General features: G+C 49.7%; 1 protein-coding gene across 1 annotated transcript in view; it reads right to left on the bottom strand.

Annotated features, from left to right (window-relative positions):
• MOV10L1 (Mov10 like RNA helicase 1) overlaps positions 1–22,960 on the bottom strand; it is a 57,811-nt gene that overhangs the window by 6,161 nt on the left and 28,690 nt on the right. Inside the window, exons 10-22 of the mRNA XM_066361302.1 lie at positions 22,561–22,675; positions 18,685–18,862; positions 18,444–18,514; positions 16,520–16,611; positions 13,712–13,770; positions 13,197–13,294; positions 10,205–10,313; positions 9,666–9,841; positions 9,154–9,300; positions 8,648–8,769; positions 7,498–7,597; positions 6,786–6,950; positions 5,979–6,152 (exon numbers count right to left, since the gene is read on the bottom strand). Coding sequence (XP_066217399.1) covers positions 5,979–6,152; positions 6,786–6,950; positions 7,498–7,597; positions 8,648–8,769; positions 9,154–9,300; positions 9,666–9,841; positions 10,205–10,313; positions 13,197–13,294; positions 13,712–13,770; positions 16,520–16,611; positions 18,444–18,514; positions 18,685–18,862; positions 22,561–22,675 — 1,606 coding nt within the window. The remainder of the gene's footprint in view (positions 1–5,978; positions 6,153–6,785; positions 6,951–7,497; positions 7,598–8,647; positions 8,770–9,153; positions 9,301–9,665; positions 9,842–10,204; positions 10,314–13,196; positions 13,295–13,711; positions 13,771–16,519; positions 16,612–18,443; positions 18,515–18,684; positions 18,863–22,560; positions 22,676–22,960) is intronic.

Raw genomic sequence — 22,960 nt, 5'->3', positions numbered from 1 at the left:
AAACCCCCTTTAGTAATTCCTGGAGTGGGGTTTTTCTGATAATAAATTCCCTCATCTTTTCTGTATCTGTGAATGTTTTTATTTCTCCTTCATATTTGAAGGATAGCTTTCATGGGTATAGTATTCATGGCTGAAAGTTCCTCTCTTTCAGGACTTTAAATATTGGGGTCCACTCTCTTCTAGCTTGTAGAGTTTCTGCTGAGAAATCTGATGATAATCTAATGGGCCTTCCTTTATATGTTGTGTTCTTTTCCCTGGCTGCCTTGAGAATTTTTTCTTTGCCGTTGGTTTGTGCCAGTTTCATTATGATGTGCCTTGGAGTAGGTTTGTTGGGGTTAATAAAACTCAGAGTTCTGTTTGCTTCTTGAATTTGAGGCTTTAGTTCTTTCCACAGGCTTGGGAAGTTCTCATCTATTATTTGTTTGAGTATGTTCTCCATTCCATTTTCTCTCTCTTCTCCCTCTGATATACCTATTATTCTTATGTTATTCTTTTTGATGGAGTCAGATAATTCTTGTAGGGCTATCTCATTTTTTAAAATTTTTGAGTCTCTTTCTTCTTCTCTCTGTTTTGCCTCAAGTTGCTTGTCTTCTATTTCACTAATCCTCTCTTCTATCTGGCCTGTTCTATTAGCTAAGCTTGTTACCTCATTTTTCAGCTCGTGAATTGAGTTTTTCATCTCTGTTTGATTTGTTTTTATAGTTTCAATTTCCTTGGAAATATATTCTTTGTGTTCATTGAGTTGTTTTCTGAGCTCCCTAAATTGCCTTTCCGTGTTTTCTTGTATATCTCGGAGGATTTTTAGGATTTCTATCTTGAATTCTTTGTCATTTAGCTCCAAGGTTTCCAATATATTAAATTTTTTCTCCATAGATTTTTCCTCATCTAGCTGTGTTACCTCTCTTTCTTTTGTATCCATGATATTCGATTTTATCTTCCTTAATGGCATCTGAGGGTGGTTTTGTTGATAGTATTGAGATTTAATAAAGAATAAAAAGTTAAAAAAATAAAAAATCGAAGTTTTTTTTAATTAATAATGAAATAAAGAAAAATAAAATAAAAATAAAAAAAAAAGGAAATTATTCCCCCCCTCCTTTTTTCCTCTCCTCTCCTCTCCCCTCTTTCTTGAGAAAATCTTGTGGTGAACTGTGAATTATAACAAAAAATGCCTGTAATGGAGGGCCTGAATTGGGGAAAAGTAATAAAGGGGCAAAAAAAAAAAAAAAAAGAAGGGGGTATGGACCCACAAAAAGCAAATATGGAAAAAATTTGGGTCAAGAATAAAATGATTTGCTTTTAGGTGTTGGTTGACTAAGAGTTATGATGAGAGGAATAAAAGGGAAACAGGAAAATGGGGAGACAAATTAAAAAATTACTATTGTATTTAGTGGAACAAGAACTAGATAAAATGGAGAGCCAGGGATGGGAGCACTGCTAGTGAGTTAAAAAGGTGAAGTAAACCCCCCCCAAAATGCCACAAACATAAGTTTGAGTCCCAGATAAGATAATTTGTTCGTTATTGAGGTTTGAATGAGAGGAGATGTAAAGGGGAAAGGAAGAAACTAATATAGAAGGAGAAAAGAGAGAGAGAGAGAGAGAGAGAGAGAGAGAGAGAAAGAAGGAACCACTAAAAGAAGAAAAAAGAAAAAAGAGGAGAGAGAGAGAGAGTTAAGGGTTTTGGAGTGCAACCCTCATAGAGAGAAAGGAAGAGGAGAGAAAAGATAATGGGAGATGTAACACTTATGGGTAGTGTAGTTCAAGGAGAGGAGAGAGTAAGACCGGCAGAGTTAATCGACCAAATTGGAGGAGGAAAAAAAAATATCAAGAATGAAGATAAGAGAAACAAACAAACAAATATAATAAAATGGGATAGGTTATAAAGTCTGCGGATTATTCTTGATTTTGAGAGGTTATCTTCTTGCTTTTTCTTTTCTCTCCCTCTTCCTGGTCGGTGACTCTGTACCCGGGTTCTGCCCCTTTGGCACGCTCAGGTAGAGGTTTGCAGTTGATAAGTCTCTATGGCGATATCATGTATTGTGCTTTAGTCTCGTTGGCAGTCGAGGCTCATTAGCATTTATAGGCTCTGACAGTGAGAGAGTCCGTGTTCCTGGAGCCTTTCTCCTAGTCTTTCCTTCCTCAATTAGTAGCCTGATAATCCAGCTATGGGGTTGCTGCTGCCTCTGCCTGGATAGTAAGAGGCTCAAAGAGCTGGCAACTCCCCACTCTATTTCCACTCAGCACAGGGCTCTGGGTAAGGCTCAGTCAGTCAGAGCTGCTAGCATAATCAGGCGGGGCTTCCACCCACTCAAAGACCTCTGGCTCTGCCACTCTGTCCGGTAACATGGGCAGGCGTCCACTCCCGGGGTGCTTGGAGGAAACTCTCGCTCACTATCTGCACGCGCAGACCAGGATATCAGGCCGGCAGTCTCACACTCTTGAGTGAAACCCCCACCCGCATGGAAAAGTTCCAGTGTTGGAATTGGCTCTCGCTCCGTCCCCGTGCGCGGCTTTTGCAAGGCGCTGGGGAGGCCCGGAGATTCCGCTTTTGGCCCACACAAAGGCCCCTGACTCTGCCCCTCTGTGGGATAACATGGGCGTGCACTGCCGAGGCACTTGGAGGAATCTCTCGCTCACTATCTGTGCACGCAGACCAGGATATCAGGCTGACCGCCTCACCCTCTGAGTGAAACTCCCACCAGCACGGAAAAGTTTCAGCGTTGGAATTGGCTCTCGCTCCCTCCCCGTGCGCGGCTTTTTCAGGGCGCTGGGGCGGCCCGGAGATTCCGCTTTCGGCCCACACAAAGGCCTCTGACTCTGCCTCTCTGTGGGATAACATGGGCGCCCACTCCCGGGGCTTTGAAAGGAATCTCTCGCCCACTATCTGCGCGTGCTGACCAGGGGATCGGGGAAAATGGCTGCCCCACTTGTCTTTCTTTGTCTGGGTTTGGCACGAGTGTTAGCTTGTATTGCCCGGGTTGCCACAGGAACAGTTTTTCCTCGGCTTGGATCTCCGTGCCACAGCCTGGTTTGGCCGTTTGTGCCGCGGCCTGGATCTATTCACCCCCTTTGCCTGCCTCAGTTTCTATATTCTCAGTTCCCAGTGAAAGCCACCCTGTTTAGGTTAGTGAGGAAGGCGGAGCATTTCTTACTCCCTATTTCCTTCAGGGTTTGGTTATATATTTAGCCAATTTTTCGCTCAACCATACCTTCGGGTGTATTGCGAAACATCTGGAGGCTCCAAGGATAGGTTTTTCTGTTTCTGGTTGAAGATCTTGTTGAGTTTTGGGGGAGATTTATCAGTATCGCTTCCTACGCCGCCATTACTCTGACGTCATCTCCGGAGTCTCAATCATTAGTTTTTCATTGCGCGTTGCAACACCTTAATTGTTCATTGATTGCTTTCTCATATGTGCCTTGACCGCGGGCCTTCAGCAGACCGAGTAAACCCTTCCTGGAGCCAGTGACCTTGGGTTCAAGCTTGTGGGCTTTTGCTCAAACCAGATGAGCCCGTGCTCAAGCTGGCAACCTCAGGGTCTTGAACCTGGGTCCTCTGCATCCCAGTCTGACGCTCTATCCACTGCACCACTGCCTGGTCAGGCGTATTCTGCATTGTATAATATACAATTTATCCCTTGGGTTTGCAATAAGAGGTTCAGATAACTAAGATTAATGCAACAAACTTATACCTGGAGCAGGACTTGTACACAGAAGAGAAAGACCATCAGAAACTCCCACCAGACAGGACAAACACAGGGAGAGGAGGGAATAATAAAGGTGAAAGTCAAGGTCTAGTCAGAAAACTGGAGGTCTGACTGACCTGTCTCATTAAAAAGACTCTTAAATTGTAGTAAATATGAAAACTAGCTACTTCTTCAAAATGCACCCACAGAAAAATCATAAAGAAAAACGGCGGGCAGGAGACACCAGATAGGAAGAAAGAGGGAGGAGACTCAATGGTTTCGGCATGAGAATCGAATGATGTGATGGTCAGTGGCATAGGAAACAACAGGAGGCACAGAAAGCAAAGCCGGAAGACGAAGGAGAACCTGGTGAGCCCAATGGCTGATGGCTGCGCCCCGGCAGGAATGCCGCAGACAAATCCAGGATAGGCACAAGCCACACAACAGCTCTAGAGATGAATTTAAACATGTGTGTGAGACTTACATTCCTCTACAAAGAATGTAACTTCTTTGGTACATCCTTAGAACATTTACTAAAACTCAGACCTATCTGGTCAGATTAAAATTTTCGTTTTTGCCCTGGCCGGTTGGCTCAGCGGTAGAGTGTCGGCCTAGCGTGTGGAGGACCCGGGTTCGATTCCTGGCCAGGGCACACAGGAGAAGCGCCCATTTGCTTCTCCACCCCTCCGCTGTGCTTTCCTCTCTGTCTCTCTCTTCCCCTCCTGCAGCCAAGGCTCCATTGGAGCAAAGATGGCCTGGGCGTTGGGGATGGCTCTGTGGCCTCTGCCTCAGGCGCTAGAGTGGCTATGGTCGCAACATGGCGACGCCCAGGATGGGCAGAGCATCACCCCCTGGTGGGCGTGCCGGGTGGATCCCGGTCGGGCGCATGCAGGAGTCTGTCTGACTGTCTCTCCCTGTTTCCAGCTTCAAAAAAAAGAAAAAAAAAAAAAGAAAAAAAAATGAAAAAAATTTTTTTTTTCGTTTTTCAAGCTTTTATTTGAGGGTAGTGATCTAGGATGGATTTTGGATCTATCTGGAAGCAGCCATGTCTGGGCTGCACATGTCCCCAAGAGCCTGGACCTGGGCCCCCAGCCTGTCTGCTTCAACGTCACCATCTTCTACAGCAGACTGCGGGTTACGCTGTTCTTCCCCCCATGGAGCCATCTGCTCAGATGAGCCTGACACACCCCTCTCAGTCTGCCATGTCTGCCTCCGCCTCCCAGGTCTCAGCCTCCTAGACGGTAGACTTGGCAACAACCGCAGGCTTTTTGGGCCACAAATTTTTAAAAGCTGAGAGGTTTCAGGCCATAGTTCTTCATCAGAACCTAATAAAATTAGGGATAAAAAGAGAGAACAAAACGTTCTAAGCGCCCTGGCAGGTTGGCTCAGCGGTAGAGCGTCGGCCTAGCGTGCGGAGGACCCGGGTTCGATTCCCGGCCAGGGCACACAGGAGAAGCGCCCATTTGCTTCTCCACCCCTCCGCCGCACTTTCCTCTCTGTCTCTCTCTTCCCCTCCCGCAGCCAAGGCTCCATTGGAGCAAAGATGGCCCGGGCGCTGGGGATGGCTCTGTGGCCTCTGCCCCAGGCGCTAGAGTGGCTCTGGTCGCAATATGGCGACGCCCAGGATGGGCAGAGCATCGCCCCCTGGTGGGCAGAGCATCACCCCCTGGTGGGCGTGCCGGGTGGATCCCGGTCGGGCGCATGCGGGAGTCTGTCTAACTGTCTCTCCCCGTTTCCAGCTTCAGAAAAATGGAAGAAAAAAAAAAAGAAAAAACAAACAAACAAACAAAAAAAACGTTCTAAGCTACTTGGAAGTTAAGAGAAATACACCTCTGTAGCCCCTGCATCAGAAAAGAGAAAACCACAAGTCTAGTGAGCTTGAGGGTGGGCTCAGAGATGCGCATGGAGTAGGGTTGCGCTGCCCATGAGAGGATGCACACAGAGCTGAGTCCACCATATAGGAATGGAAACAATAAATAAAGATGATGGGCTAGGAAGGGGGCACGATGGACGGTGAAGTTAAAGTCAATGAATCAGAAAACTAGTGGCAGAAAAGAGAAACAAGCCCAAAGCTGGTTCCCACGTACACCAGAGAGCAGCATATCCTAGGCCCAGGGGGCGCACCAGATAAACCCCTGTGGGTGCTCCTTCAGGGGATGCACTGTAGCACCTCTGACCTCCTGCACTCCTACAGCACTGAGGGTCACTCAGTCACCCAAGGCCACTTGCCCACACTGAGCCACTTCCTCCTGTTTGCCTCGAGTCAGTGTCCAAATCAGCAACTCGGCCACAACTCACCCTCACGCCATGGAAGACAAGGGGGAAGCCTTTCTTTGGTAACTTCTCCCAGCCCAGCAAGGAGGTTACCACCTTGGGGTCCGCACAGACCTCGAGCTCCTTGTGGTAGAACAGTTTGGAGGGCAGGGCCAACAGAGCCGCGTGGGACCTGTAGTTCTTCACAAGCTTTGTCACCTGTAGGGACAGAGCAGTAGCAGGTGCAAGGCCACTCGGCATGTGTGCCTGGTGTCCTTGTTGAAGGGGAAACTGATGAGACACTCAGCCCAGGCCTCCTTCCTGGCCCTCCCTCGGCCATGTGGTGGGTAGGGTGCCTGGGGAGAAGGGTATGCTGTGGGCAGGGGCTGGCAGAAGCTTCAGGCCTTGTCCTACTGTCCCAGTGGAGCCCAGGCCCCAGGCTCAGGGTCGCGGAGAGCGGACACACCTCTCTCAGGGCAGGAGGCCCAAGTCTATAGCTGGCCCATTTGTCTTGGGTCAGTGTCATGGCTTCCTAGGACCCCTCTTGAGGCGGTCTTTCACCCAGACCCCACACCATGTCCTCCCTACTTTCCAGGGGGTAATCTGCCTTTCATCCTCTATTCAAGGTTCAAGTGCAGCTATATCTGCACCCAGCTCACCTTCACCAGGGATCCCACGGAACCCAGGCTCTGGGCTCCAGTGCGCTGAGCTCTCAAGTGCAGGTTCCCGAGAGGTGGTCAGTAATGGCTGGGAACCCAGTCTGTACCTGGCCACCCCCATGGGTACCCTCTGCTGCCCCTCACCAGTAGCAGGTTGTGGCCACCCTCATGAGCACCCTCTGTGGCCCCTCACCAGCAGCGGGTTATAGGCACCACAAGCACCAAAAGCGTCCTCGTCTCTCAGGTACACTGGTCGGGACATCAGTCTCTCCAACATGGACACGTTCAGCCCATAGGCCATGGCAAGTCTGGACTTGATGACTGGCCCGAGCTGCATGGGGTCTCCAGCAAGGATGACCTGTGACACAAACAGGTACCACTGTGCAGGGAGACAGATGGCTGCAGTCCATTCACAGCATCGCCCCTGTGTGTGAGCATGGGGGAAGGGCTGCCAGGAGGCAGGAGCACAGCCCCCTGGGCCTGGACCTGGCCACTTGGCACAGCCACAGCTCAGCTGGACTAGGCCTGACCCTCTCTGTCTCTGTGACTTTCCACACCTGGGGACCAAGGTGGGGGGAAGTGGGACTTTAATGTCCCCTCCTTCAGCAAGTGTGTGTGTAAGGGGAGGGATGAGGGGAGTTCAAGCTAAGTCCAGGTCCCTACTACAGACCAGTGCCCAGCCTAGGACAGACAGACGGGGTGGGAGGGTGAGAGGGAGCTCTGGGGCTGAGAGCCTCCACACCCACAGCACGTCTCAGCAGCTGTAAGAGACAGGCAGAGAAAGAGACAGAAACCAGAGAGAGAAAGAGACAGAGAGGAGGAGAAGGAGCAGTCCTTTCCTTCAATGCCACTTTTGGGAAGCCAGAATGACGATGACATGAGGATGGGGCACATGAGGGCCTTACCTGGCCATTGATGTCTGAAACCAGCCCCAGAGGAATGAGGCACTCCGGCTCACTGGCCTGTCCGGCTTCATCCACAAACACATGTGTGAAATGTCCAACGCTAGAGCCAAAGATGTAAATGGTTACTGCGTCAGTGTCCCTGGGGCCCAGTGGGCCAACCCTGCAGGCACCCTACAGCCTGTCAGGAGACTGAGTGAATTCCTGTCACCACCAGCTTCTGTACCCAACACACCCGTTGTTTAAAAAGACTGATTTAGAGGGAAACAGGTAAGGAGAGTGAATGTGTGGAGCTGCTGGGCTGTTTGTGTACCAGCCGGGGGACTGGATACCTGCCCACCTGCAGGCAGAGGCTTTGCCACTCTGGGTGACCTTGGGAAGATCCTATCACCTCTCTGTGCCCTGTTTTCCCCACTGTGGCAGAAGTGAGATGGGTGAGTGCTCAACGTGGGCACTGGGCAACACCCCCACGTGGGGGAGGCTGCCCCTACCTGCTTCCGCCTCTCACTCACGCCCTTGGCTGATTACCACCCTCCCCACCTTCCCTCAAGGATGCCCAAGGAGACCTGTACCCAAACAGCCCTGGACCAAGGGTCTCGAGTCCCCAGCCTGTGAGGCAGAGGCCCTGGCGTGGGGTCCCTGCTCTGTGGAGCCGGCAGCAGTGCTGGGCCTGTGCTGCTTCAGACGTGGTCAGCTAGTTCTCTGAATGCAAATGTGGGTCCCAACAGTGGACATCTCCAGCTCTCTCTGCACTGGTGACACCTGCCCCGCCCGCCCCACACAGGAGACCAACCAATCGTCAGCAATTTCATTTTTTCCCTTGTGTCCCAATTTCTGCTCAAAAACTTAGTATCATGTTTCTTTCTTATGATATAAGCACTGCAGCTTTAGATTCTGTACTAACCACAGTTACTCAGTTATTCCTGCCCACTGTGTGCTGGTCCTGTCCCTGTCCTCTCGGCACCTCCCATCTCTCCACCAAGCTCCTCCCTGCCTCTGGTCTTGGCATCCCCTCCACTGCCATTCTCTCTTCTTCCTTGTCCTCCGCCACCACCCTCCTGAAAGCATTGTGTCCTGTCACCCCTGGGGTCTCAGCACTCCCTGGGAAAGCCAGAAGTGTCTCCTCTGCCCCGCCTATCACATGGGCGCTCACCGCACTCCGATCTGGTAGAAGAGCCCAGCACTGCTGCATGTAGAGATTATTATCCGGAAGCGCGAGGCCTTCCAAATGTCCTCTCCGTCTTTGCAGTATGCCTTGATGGCCTCGATGATTGTCTGGGGGATGGTTTGTTTTCGAGTTACTAAAAGTCTTCAAGTTGGACATAATCACAAAGCTGGATTCTAAAAGGTAACCTTGTCCTGTTCCACTTCTTTGTTATGTCTAAGTAATGATTTAAAATTTGGTTATTATATCAAATATATTTCTATAACGACTCAGTTCCTCTTATATGGACTCTGGAGCCATGAATAGAACATACAATTTTGCCGATCCTTCCCCAAAACAACAGTTTTCATTTTCTAGACTTGATTTCTTTGGTGAAGCAATACTTCATCCTGTACGCAAATCAGCCAAACCAGCATGATGAGACCAGCAGGGGATAGCATATCTGGGAGAAAGACAGCTGCTCAGGAACAAGTCAGACTGCTCATGACACTCACCTCCTCAAACCTGCAAGTGGCGTTCACGCGGACCATGGCGCCTGGCCAGAGCATCCTGCTCTCATGCAGCCGCAAACACACAAGGTCGGCTGCGCTGTTGGAGGGTGCACACACCAAAATCCGACTGTCTGGCAAGGCGTGGTACACCTTCATCAGGGCATAGGAGACACAGAGTGAGTCAACCATAGGGCAAGCTCGGGGCAGTGAGGCCCACATGCTGCAAGGGCTGGTGGCCCATGCCCGAGGACCCAAACCCACTGCCACCCGCCTATAGGACGGTAATGTAGAAATGCTAAGCACACACCATGTCCACACACTCAGCAGATGCAGCTGACGGTTTCCTCTTCTGAGGACCAAGAGATTCCCTTCTAAACCCATGACGAAGCCCTTACACCCTACATGTGCTACCAACAACACAGGCAGGCTGAGCAGGAGGGGACTGGGGTTGTCACACTGTCTGACTGCATACTGCCCAATAACATTAGACACCGCCCAGACAGGTGTGCTGTTACCTGCAACACAGCCTCTATAATCGTCACTGTCTTCCCAGTTCCAGGGGGTCCAAAGAGAATATATGGGAGCGGGCGGCAGTCGCCACTCAGAATTCTCCTCACGGCCAGCTTCTGGTTCTCATTGAGCAGTGGATTGAAGAACTCCTCTCTGGCCCCTGGGGTCTGCACCTCGCTTCCTGGATTGGAAGTGGGACAGGGTGAGCCAGATGCCAAACAACAGAGCAGTGGGGCACAAGCAGAGAAGCAGTGGCATCCTGAAGCCCAGACATCACTGGGGAAGCCAGAGCTGCCTGTGCAGCATCTGGACAGCCAGCAGCCTGTGGGCAGGCACAGGATGCCCGTCTCGCAGTGTTGCCTGAGGTACTGCAGACCACACCACACAACATGACAAGCACGGTCACCTCAGGTCTTCAGTTGTGACAAGAACATTCATTCACCTTCCTGGTTACACAACTGTCACCACACTTGTCCCCCGACCGTGTCACTTTGGCAAGACATTGCTCCTCGTGAGGGCTAGTTCCCAGTCCCACAATACACACCCTGGTGGCTTGTCCCTGTAGCAAAGGCCGCTGGCCCCCACGTATCCTGGGCACCTGCCTGCCTCGTCTTGCTGGCATGTTTAGGTTGGTCCTTTACAGCTTTCCTATCCTAGAAATAATCATGCAAAACAAACAAACAAACAAACGAACAAAAAAAAACAGCTTAAGAAAAAGCTTTGTGTTTACTGGGACTCAGTTTAAAGAGAAAACATAAACATCTACCCATGTAATACTGGCTTTATTTATTGAACAGTTCCTTGCACAGATCAGAAGTCTAACCCCCTTTCAAACATGATGAGGCCCTAGGTGGGTAGCTCAGTTGGTTAGAGCGTTGTCCCAAAACACCAAGGTTGTGGATTTGATCTTCGGTTAAGGCACATATAGGAAGGACCAACGAGTGCACAACTAACTAGAACAACAGATGACTACTCTTCTCTTTCCCCGCTTCCTCAATAAAAGAAAAAAACCATGATGAAAACACAGAGTATTTGATTAAAAGTTGCTCAAAAGTTTCTTCTTTGAATTACCTTTTACAAATAAACAAACTGTGAAAATAACACCTAAAGAAAAGATTTTACTTTGAGCATGCACGCACCTCCTGTTGACCCTGCTCGCGATAAGGAAGAGCCTGTAGAGGTTGCGGGCAGTCCCAGCACCTGAGAGTCCCTAAGAACCGAGCAGGACCCTCTCCTCAGCAGAAGGGTGCCAGGATGGTAGCTTGGCCCTTTCAGGTAAGGCCAGTGCCAGCTCCTTTTTCAACTGAGCTCATGAGCCCAAGGACGCCACCTGCTGGGCTGTGGGACCATAGGGTCCCCTCTGATCTCCAGGTCCTTTCCCCTGAGAGCCAGCAATGCCAAGTCCTCAGCTAAAAACAAGGGGGGCCTTGCAGACTCCAAAAGTGCTCTCTGCTCTGTGACCCCCACCCACCTCTCCTGCTTGGACAACTGTGGTCTCTTGTTCCCCGGCCTGCAGCCTCTGTGGAGGCTGTTACTACGGTTCATCAAGGGTTCCCTCATCCCCCCACCCCAAAACCCCGAAACCACTGTCCTGTGCTGATGCTTAGGGTCTGGGACTCTTTTTTTTTTTTTTTTTTTTTTTTTTATAGAGACAGAGAGAGAGTCAGAGAGAGGAATAGATAGGGACAAACAGGAAGGGAGAGATGAGAAGCATCAATCATCAGTTTTTCGTTGTGACATCTTAGTTGTTCATTGATTGCTTTCTCATATGTGTCTTGACCATGGGCCTTCAGCAGAAGGAGTAACCCCTTGCTTGAGCCAGTGACCTTGGGTCCAAGCTGGTGAGCTTTGCTCAAACCAGATAAGCCCATACTCAAACTGGCAACCTCAGGGTCTCAAACCTGGGTCCTCCGCATCCGAGTCCAATGCTCTATCCACTATGCCACCGCCTGGTCAGGCGGGTCTGGGACTCTTGATGTGTATGTTTTGCCTGGAAGGTGCCTCAAGTCCCTGTGACTCCACCTTACTTAATGTGTGCAGTGCCCTGAGTTTACCAAAAATCTAGCCAATCCATAAAAATATTCTGCTTTAAAAATATTAAGATGTAGCCCAGGGGTCTCAAACTCGCGGCCCGCGGGCCGCATGCGGCCCGCCAAACAATTTTGTGCGGCCCGCAGACTAATCCACGAAGTTCAAAATATTTTGGATAAAATTAAGTAAGCCTAGGGGCCTACTTGTATTACTTCGTGGATTAGTCTGCGGGCCGCACAAAATTGTTCGGCAAGCCACATGCGGCCCGCGGGCTGCGAGTTTGAGACCCCTGATATAGTACATCTGGATGTGACCTACCTAAACAGCAGCAGAATCAAAGATCCTCCCTAGAACATGGCAGTAGGACGGGTAAGGACAGGGTGACCATACTATGTCTGTGTCCAATGAACAAAACTGATCAGATACGAACCACAAAGCACATGACTGAATGGAAGCCTTGCTGTTCCCCTTTTAGAACTTTCGATGGTGTGCAGGTGCTCTGAACTATTATTTTTGCATTTATGAAGAGGGGCTAAAAAATGGTAAAAGGGTTTCTAAATATTATATACAATTAAAAATCTGTACTTACGTTTAAAACATGCTCCTGAAAGTAAATTCCACCAGCACAGGATCACAGGTGACAAGCCCCCCCCCCCACACGTCACTGGATACACAATGGTGAACACATGTCTGTTTCACTCAGGAAAACATAGCCTCGGAACAGGCACTCAGTTACTATTTATAGGGACTGAACTGTGCAGGGTGGGTAAGTCAGTTTACATTGTGGGTATATGAATCAGAGTTTGTTCTTAAGTTTATTTTTTTTTAAATTTACTGATTTTCAAGAGAGGCATGGAGAGAGACAGAAATATCAATCTGTTTCTATAAGTGCCCTGACCAGGGATTGAACCCACAACTTCTGTGCATTGGGAGGATACTTTAACCAACTGAGCCATCCAGCCAGGGCCTGTATTACTTTTCATACGAACAACTGTAAACCTACTTTTGCCCATCCTGTGTAAATGAAACAGTGTCTTCACAACACTCACAGAGATTAGTCGCTGACCACCACCGGGCACATGTGACACTCAGATATCAGAGTTACTGACCACTGCCGGGTGCGTGTGACACTCACTGAGATCACAGTTGCTGACTACCGCCGGGCACGTGTGATACTCAAGAGATCACAGTTGCTGACCACTGCCGGGTACGTGTGACACTCACTGAGATCACAGTTGCTGACTACCGCCAGGCATGTGTGACACTCAGAGATCACAATAACTGACCACCGCCAGGCATGTGTCCTCCAGACACTAAGCATAAAGTGATCACTCCCACAGACCATCTGAATGTACACACAACCATGTGTCCACTTTTAAAATTAAGCCATGAGCTCATACGTTGTCTTACAGGTTTTTAGCTCCATTCTGACCATGAGTCTGGGCTGTCCGTGAACACACAGCTCAGCACTCACTCAGAGTCTGACACGACGTCGTGCAGCATACCTTGGGGGTGGGCAGTCCGTTGTTCCTGGTGTCTGGCACATGGTTCCAGCTGCCTGTTACTTGGGGAGATTGTAAAATGATTTCTTCTGGAAACAACACTTTGAAAGCAAGAAAAAAAAAGCAGGCAGATATATATTACTGAAGAGCCTGAAAAGATGAATATAAACAACTACCTGCAGCAACAGCCCCACCGGCCCTGCACACGGCAGCCACAGCTGCACCCCCTTCGTGGGCTTTGGCACAAAAGCCATTATCTGTCTACTTGTAAGTACACGAGTACGTCTCCTAAGGGGAGAGGCAGAGTGCAATGGCTTTGTTTTCAGTAATTTAAGTGTGCTATTTTTACCTCGTTGAAATAGTGAGAAAACACGGAAACTTCCCAATAGAGAGAAAAATACTGAACAGCAGTTTTACTTCTAATACATGATTGAGAACGAGACTGTTTTATGCAAAACTTTACAGGGAGCTTATAAAAATACTCTGGGAAGTGCAGCACTATCATCCTACAACAATACCTTTTACTCCTAAGTTGACAATCTGTTCAAGTGCAAAGTGACATCGCCTGCTTGTGGTCCTGTGAAGAGAAAACATAAAATAACTCGTTTCACAGTGAGAAATGTGAAGGCTGCTATAGGCTGTGGGATCCGATTATATGCTCTGAGTCAACAATGCGAATGCAACCTTCACAAATATGGACTCTGCCCTGCTGGGGCGGGCTCTCAAGGGCCTCATGGCACCAGTGGCAGCAGTCCGCAGGATGAAGGGGGCACCATGGTCCATTTCTACACAATGCATTACAGCATCAGGAGCCGACAGGAAGCTTCTAACAGTGCGCCTGTCAGGACAGTGAAGCTCCTCCCTCTCCAGGGTTATTTGTTGTCATGTATAAAGTAAGCAAGGAAAAAAATTCAGTGCAGGAACTGTTAGGAAAATACCGATAACTACCGTATCAATAAGAAAGTAATTTTGATTACAAAGAATCACTCCCTTGAAATGAACTAAAAACAACTGTTAAAAGAAACTGAGGCACATTAAAAATTTCAAGACTCCATGCGAACAAAAACTGACCCGCCCGGGGAGCACACAGCCCAGCAGAGAGGCAGGAGCTCCATAGATGTACACAGAATGAGGGGCTCTAGGCAGAGGGAGCGGGAGTGGGGACGTTGTCCTGGGCAGAGAAGCTGGTGGTCATTGCAGCATCACTTCCTTGAGGGGACACGACATGTGTGGCCCATCAGGCGGCACCCTCACTCGGGCTAGCCCCGGTCGCTGACTGAATGGGGAGAGCCCACTGCAAGAGGAGTTTGTCATTAACTTAGGTCTTGGTTTTGTGACATGTGGCTCAACACTGACTCCTTTGGGGGCCTGTTCTACTTTTTTAATTTTTTATTTATTTATTCTTTTTTTTTTTTTTTTTTTAGAGGAGAGGGAGAGACAAAGAGAGAGAGGAGAGACAGAGAGAGAGAAGTGGGGCAGGAGCTGGAAGCATCAACTCCCATATGTGCCTTGACCAGGCAAGCCCAGGGTTTCGAACCAGCGACCTCAGCATTTCCAGGTTGACACTTTATCCACTGCGCCACCACAGGTCAGGCACCTGTTCTACTTTTTAACACAACAGAAAGTATAAAAAGTAAAACTGAATCTTCAATGAAACAAGATGACCAAAGCTCCAAAGCACAAAAGAAAAATCTCCAACAAAGATCATCTGGATTCAAACAAGCAAGAACCCCAGAGCTCAGTCTGAGCACCTCAGATCCTGGGCCACACCCACGCTCCTGGGAACACAGACCTGGGCACCTGGGCACCCAATGACTGCTTCTCAGCTGGGTGCTGACAGGGTACAGGGTGTATGCTCCAAGGGCAGAGAGGATTATCACGACCCAGCATAGCACAAAATCTTGGGAGAGGGTCTGTGTGAGGCCAGAAGAAACGGAGTGCACGGCCCACCCTCCAGAAGCCACACCTAAGGGCTCTAGCATGAGGCTCCAGGCAACCCCACTCTGTTTTTGTTTTTGTTTTTTTTTTCATGACAGAGAATCGGAGAGAGGGACAGATAGGGATAGACAGGAAGGGAGAGAGATGAGGAGCATCAATTCCTCACTGCAGCTCCTTAGTTGTTCAGTGATTGCTTTTCCATATGTGCCTTGACCGAGGGGTACAGCAGAGCAAGTGACCCCTTGCTCAAGCCAGCAACCTTGGGCTTCAAGACAGCAACCTTTGGGCTCAAGTCAGTGACCATGGGGTCATGTTTAAGTTCCCACGCTCAAGCCAGCAACCCTGAACTCAAGCTGGTGAGCCCATGCCCAAGACAGATGAGCCAGTGCTCAAGGTGGCTACCTCGGGGTTTCGAATCTGGGTCCTCTGGGTCTCAGTTCGACACTCTATGCACTGCGCCACCACCTGGTTTTTAAGTGAGAGACAGATGGAGAGAGATGAGAAGCATCAACATGTAGTTATAGCACTGTAGTTGTTCATTCAGCTTCTTGTATGTGCCTTGACCAGGGGGCTCCAGCCAAGCCAGTGACCTTGGGCTCAAGCCAGCAACCTTGGGCTTCAAGGCAGCGACCGCAGGGTCATATCTATGATCCAATGCTCAAGCTGATGACACTGCACTCAAGCTGGATGAGCCTGCGCTGCAGCCAGCAACCTTGGGGTTTAGAACCTGGGTCCTCAGTGTCCCAGGATAATGCTCTATCCACTGCGCTGCCACCTGGTCAGGCAAGGCAGATTTCTTAAGTGTTTCACCAAAAGCATGAATTATGGGGAAAAAACCTGATAAACTGAACTTCAATAAAATTAAGAATTTCTGCTCTTCAAAAGGCATTATTAAAACAATAAAAACACAAGCCACAATCTGAGAAAACATCTGCAAAAAGCACACTGGATAAGTGTTCTACTGTGCCCAGCTATTTTGACGAAGGATTAGTTTGAGAACATATGCTCTACAAACTCAACAAAACAAGCAACTGAAAAATGAACCCAAACTCAACATGAACTTCTGTCACAAGTATGTATTGCCAAGCATGCACACGCATGGACATTGAGCACCAGCTGACGAGAGCACAGGAGATGCCACCCACATACCTCGGCACCAGATGAGTAGACTGCCCACCGTGAGCAGAGCAGTGGAATCTCAGCGCACTGCCGGGAGCAGTGTGTGGAGCCCACTCACGGCCTCACAGCACAAATGCTCCAACTGTTTCTCCTGCAACACTGCTCCCAGGGGCCACGCTACTCCCAGGGGCCACGTCCTTCCAGAGGCCAACACAGGAGGAGACACCCACCAAGAATGGAGACATCTGCAGGAGTGGCAATAGCTTTACCTGTTATATGTGAACTCCACATCCATAGGTTCAAAGTTATATGCTTGTTCAAATTCTGGGTTCAGTTTAAGAGTTACATCTTCTTCATGAATCTAAAAAAGAAATAAACGGTTAATTTTCATTTTTCATATTTGATTTCTTGAAACGATCTCCTGTCTGCATCTGTGGCATGTGGTGACATACTCACCCACGAACCTGAGCGGTGATCGGGTTTAACAACAAAAGATGGAGTCCCTTTGCTGTTGCCAGGCACCCGCTCACACACACTCCCTGATTCCCCTGGGTGGGCTCTGAGCAGGGGAAGCATACAGGCCACTGTGCCCAGTTGTCTTGGGACTGCCCCTCCCTGTGAGACCCAGAACTGGACATTCTGAGACTCTCCAGCCAAAGTGAGATCCTGCAGAAAAATGATTCCTGGACCTGCAGTGAGAAGAGGCATATACAAGAAAGTGTGGGAAAGAGTAGGGAGGACCCTTGACTGGCTGGACTCCAGACACGCGGCCCTGGCTGCAACATGGCAAGGCCAGGCCTGCAGGGCCAGCATCACCGGTAGGAGCCCCAGTCTCAGCAGAAGTTCAGAGGCTCTTAGAAGGCAGCAGGCTCTACACAGACCCAGGGTCCTCAGACTAAGGTGAGGAAAATGGATTCGTGATGAGAGACAGCCAAGACACAGGGAGCACATCTCCCAGAGTGAGGTCAGCAAAAAGAGCAGTGGATTCAGGCCCTGAGGACATCATACCCTGATCATCACTCACGGGAACACAAAAAACTAGGTATGAAATTAAAAATGATGGAAAGACATGCTTGACCAGTGGTGGCACAGTGAACAGAGCACTGACCTAGGACGCTGAGGTCCCAGGTTTAAAACCCTGGTGTAGCCAGCTTGACCAGGGGATCATCAATATAATCCCAAGGTCACTGGCTTAGCAAGGGGTCTCTGACTTGGCTGGAGCCCTCCAGTCAAGGCACATATGAGAAAGCAATCTATGAACTAAAGTGCCGTAACTATGAGTTGATGCTTCTCATCTCCCTTCCAATCGGATTGTCTATCGCTATAAAAGAAAAGACGGGAAGACAAACATAAGTTAGCCTGAGGTCACACAAACAACAGGCAGCTTTAATGAAGCAGACAGATGTTTCTGAAGTGAAGACTGCACTTCTGGAGAGGGTAAAACAGAAAGGGAGGAAATGTGATGTCGCTCTTGCCTCTCAGAAACGCCTCTGTGCTGTCGGCTAGAGGCTTCCTGCCGCTTGGGCCCGTGCATGTCCTGCAGGCATTCTGAAACGACCTTCCACGCTGGTGGCCCCCTCAGATGTCACTTGCTCGTATCCTCACTCAGCACTGGTTTCCACTGGGAATCGCCCACTGCCTGGAGTACCTGCCACCTTCTTCACACCTGACATCCACCCGCTATGTCTTTAAAGGAAGGTCACATGCTGAGCTGAGCTGGGTGAAATGGCCCCTATTTCAGTACAGCATGCAGCAAACAGGGCAGTGAGATGCAGTGTGGCCTCTCCTGGGACCCCCGACGCCCTGACCCCTCATGGCACAGCGTTGCAGTCAGGCCTGGCTATGTTCAGAGTTCCACACTGGGTACCCCTCACCGACCCCTGCACCATCCAGGGCAGGAGTGCCCGGCACACCGATGCCACTCCCATGGCTGCACTAGTGCCATAGTCAGCTTGGTGTGTTTGCTCGGAGGCTCTCTCCTTGGGAACAGACTCAGAATGCCCAAATCTGCCCAAATGCAAACGTCCTGACTCACATGCAATCAATGGTCAAAAACAACAGGATTTCTATAGAAACCACCTTCTCTTTATGCATTAAATTTACTTAAATTTGCACTTTATCCTCAAATTTTCCAGAACATGGTCCACACCCAGGAAGTCAACACCTAGGAAGCCCCTGCCGGCAACCTCTCACCTTTACCACATAGGCGATGTACTCGACGACGTGCCCGTTATACTCCTGCGTTTTCAGAACCAGTTTATCACCTGGTGAGAAACACATGCTGAGTGACCCTGGCAGCCCAGCATGGCCCAACATCAGGGTGGGGGGATAGATGCTAGGTAACTGATCACCCTTTCACCCAGACTGAGAAATGGGCTAGTGTGACTATGGTGTTGCCCGTTAAAACTATTCCTTCCCAACTGGCCACACCCACCTGCATACAGAGAAGGCCGGCTCTCAGCCAGCCCAGGGACCTCGAGCACCAGCAGGTCCCCGTTCCTCTTCAGGATGACTCCACTCATGTTGTACTCCCTCAGCTCGGTTTCCGCGTGGATCTCCTCCAGCCAGAGCAGTGTGGAGAACTTCTCCTTGTAGTTGGACATGTTCAAAAGCTGAAACACACCCAGGTTAGTGAGCACACAGGACACATGTGCACGCCCACACCCAGACACCATGCTCAGGAGGGCGGCCAAGTCCAAGCTGCTGACACTCAACACAGGAAATGATGTTGCAACCAGGGACCATAGGCCACACAGGACAGTGGTCCGGAGGTCGGGACACCATCCCTGTGAGCCTTACAACTGCTCCACAATGCTGGACAGTTTGCAGACTCCGGCACAGGGACAGAACCAGGGGCCATGTAGCCTGGGTATGAGGAGGTAGAGCTGGGTTTCACAGAGGCCGAGGGGGCTGAACGCCAGTACAGAGAGCGGTGCTCGGCCAGTGCTCTTGTGTAAACAACCTCGTCAGGTTGGGGCTGTTCCTCAGCCTCAGCGGTGCTGCTGGCAGCGGGCTGCCCTGCCCTCAAGGTGGGGCCATCCTGGGTACCATAGAATATTTAGGAACATCCCTAACCTCTACCCTCTAGATGTTATTAGCGCCCTAGTTATGACAACCAAAAATGCCTCCTGGGGGCAAACCTGAACCAGTGGATTCAAGGGGCAATTGCCAGAGCTCAGCAGGGCTGGGGACAGTGACCCCAGCTTGAATGCAGTGTCAGCAGCCCACCAGTGCTCTCCGTTCCCACCTAACAAGCTTTAAAGCGTAAAAGTATCCAACTGTTTCCAAGGAACTCAACTGTGTCCCACAACGAAGCTCAACGAAATAAAACCCAGGATTGTCAGCAGCTGCACAAGACCCACAATGAGGAGAAAACCAAGCACCAGAGACAGTGTGCTAGCTCGGGAGACAAGAGAACATCAAGCTTTTGTTAGAACTGGGCCGCTGATACCCAGCAAGGTGAGGAAAAATGGAGCTCCTGAAACACAGACACAGAGACGTAAAAAGACCCAAACTGAACTGCAGGAAAAAAAAAGTCTCAGAAAAAATAAAGTCTCACAAAAAATACAGTGAACAGGACTACACACTGCAAAAGAAAAAAAATAGTGACCTTGAAGATGCAGTAACAGAAACCGTCCAAAACACAACACAGCGAGAAGGAATGCGCGCAGTGAGAAGGGATGAGCTCAACAATAGGAGACTGGAAAACAAGCAGAGAACCAGGGGTGTGGGGGGACGGCAGGAAGGGTATCTGAGGACAATGCACAAAAATCTACATCAGAGGAAAGCAATCAGCCCACATAGCCAAGAAGCTCAAAGAACCCCAAGAAATGTGAAAAAAACTGCCCCAAGACATGTATAAAACAAATATCTTAAAACTAGTGATAAAGAGACCATCTTAAAAGCATCAGGAGAAGCCCAATTGTGTGCGGAAGGGCAGAGGTAGGAAGCAGAGCAGGTGTGCCAGGGCGGGTGCTCAGCATCCTGGGACTTCTGCAGACATGAATGCCACTGAGCACTCGAAGGCAGTCCAGTCTGTTTGCATGAGCACCCGTGGAAGCAGGGTCAACCGGGCACAGGGCACCAGGACTGGTAACTACACAAGCAGCATAGGATCCATCTTCAAAATGCTTATACAGGCAGTGGCGGGATTCAGCTGGTTCACACCAGCTCAGCAGAACCGATACCTAATTTTTTGTTGAGTTTGGCAAACTAGTTGTTAAAATGGCACTCATAACCAGAGTTCTAAGATGGGTGCTTGGGTAGCTGTGCAATGTGGAAATTACAAATTTACATTTCTTACTTTTTTTTTTCTTTTTCACTTTTAATTTTCTAAAAGCTGGAAATGGGGAGAGACAGTCAGACAGACTCCCGCACGCGCCCAACCGGGATCCACCCGGCACGCCCACCAGGGGCGACGCTCTGCCCCTCTGGGGGCCGCCCTGCCGCGACCAGAGCCACTCCAGCGCCTGGGGCAGAGGCCAAGGAGCCATCCCCAGCGCCCGGGCCATCCTCGCTCCAATGGAGCCCCGGCTATGGGAGGGGAAGAGAGAGACAGAGAGGAAGGAGGGGGGGGGTGGAGAAGCAAATGGGCGCCTCTCCCATATGCCGTGGCCAGGAATCGAACCCGGGTCCCCCGCACGCCAGGCCGACGCTCCACCTCCGAGCCAACCGTCCAGGGCCTACATTTCTTACTTTTTTAATGTTCATCTGCGCAACAGCCTATTCTAAGCACCCGTAGTGATGTTCATTCCATCCATAGGTGAAAAAATAGCAAGTGAGGATGCCAATCAAGAAGCAATATGGAGCCTGACCAGGCCATGGCACAGTGGATAGAGCATTGGACTTAGGACGCGGAGGACCCAGGTTCGAAACCCAGCTTGAGCATGGGGTCGCTGGCTTGAGTGTGGGATCATAGACCTGACCCCATGGTTGCTGGCTTGAGCCTAAATGTCACTGGCTTGAAGCCCATGGTTGCTGGCTTGAGCCCAAGGTCACTGGCTTGAGCAAGGGATCACTCGCTCTGCTGTAGCCCCTGTTAAAGCACATATGAGAAAGCAATCAATGAACAACTAAGATGCCGCAACAAAGAATTGATGCTTCTCATCTCTCTCCCTTCCTGTCTGTCTGTCCCTATCTGTCCGTCTACTCTCCGTCTGTCTCTGTCAAAAAAGAAAAAAAAGAAAAAAAAGAAGCAATATGGAAATATCTTAAATAACAATTTTACTCTTTTTTTGGTCAGGTATTTAATATTTTTTCATTAATATTTTTAAACTTTTTCTTATAGCAACCTAGTTTGGTGTACCTTTTTATTGTTCTTATTTAAGTATTAAATGCATGAAATAATAAACAAACTTTTGGTATATTGTTTTTTTTTATACTTAAAACAGTCATACTTTTGTACTTAAAAGGGCAGAGAACCGGTTGTTAAATTACTTGAATCCCACGCAGGTTGACTAGCACTGCAAAAGTGGGCGGTTTTTATAAAAAGTTTGGACGACCCCTGGAACCTCACAACATTAAAAAAAAAGCCAAGGAGAGAAAAGTGGAGCCTCCTTCCCCACCAAAGCTTGAAGGCCTGAGGCAACTGTGCAAACTACAAAGGAAAACACATCAGTCCAGACAGGAAGTCAGCAATCATAAAAATAAGTGGAAAACGTGAATAAAAAACAAACAGGGCCCTGGCCAGTTGGCTCAGTGGTAGAGCGTCAGCCTGGCGTGCGGGGGACCTGGGTTCGATTCCCAGCCAGGGCACATAGGAGAAGTGCCCATTTGCTTCTCCACACCCCCCACCTCCTTCCTCTCTGTCTCTCTCTTCCCCTCCCGCAGCCAAGGCTCCATTGGAGCAAAGATGGCCCGGGCGCTGGGGATGGCCCCTTGGTCTCTGCCCCAGGCGCTAGAGTGGCTCTGGTAGCGGAAGAGCGACGCCCCGGAGGGGCAGAGCATCGCCCCCTGGTGGGCAGAGCGTCGCCCCTGGTGGGCATGCCGGGTGGATCCCGGTCGGGCGCATGCGGGAGTCTGTCTGACTGTCTCTCCCCGTTTCCAGCTTCAGAAAAATACAAAAACAAACAAACAAACAAAAAAAACAAACAGTAAGATGGCAGGTTTAAACCAAATCGTATCAATGATCACACACAGTGTAAGTTGTCTCAACAGGACACTCGGAGGGCAGAGACAACCACAGGGTTCCCAGCTGCCCCTGGCAAAAGTGGAGCAGGCTGAGGGCTGCACCTGACAGGGTCTGTCCGGATTTTGCCAGAATGCTTGGGGTAGTGACACGTTGGTGCCTCTCATCAGGCACTTCCCTTACCTCTGCAAGTAAGGGCTGGAAAGTCAGTATGTCAATTTTTTGCTCCACGCATTTCTTCAGTCGTTCAGGTATTGGATACTGGGGAAGGAAACTTGGAAGCTGGCGTCTTGAGTTCCTTAAAAAAGAAATTCACAGTTGGAAATGATTCTTAGTCACACAGCACCTGATACAAACATTTTACTCTCACACCCAAACTCATTAGTCACAAGTCAGGAGGAGAGCTGCTGGTGGCATCAGCAGGGTGACAACGTCTACTTCAGCTCTGGGCTATCCTCCCCATCAGGTCCCACTAGGTCCTCTCGAGTCCAAATGGAGGGGCAGCGTGGCCTCACCTACAACAGAGGTGGGCCAGCGCACAAGGACCCTGTTTCAGACCAGCAGGTCTGAAACAACTATTTCT

The sequence above is a fragment of the Saccopteryx leptura genome, chromosome 1, assembly GCF_036850995.1.
Source record: "Saccopteryx leptura isolate mSacLep1 chromosome 1, mSacLep1_pri_phased_curated, whole genome shotgun sequence".
NCBI lineage: Eukaryota > Metazoa > Chordata > Mammalia > Chiroptera > Emballonuridae > Saccopteryx > Saccopteryx leptura.
This window is presented reverse-complemented; position numbering and strand designations above follow the sequence as displayed.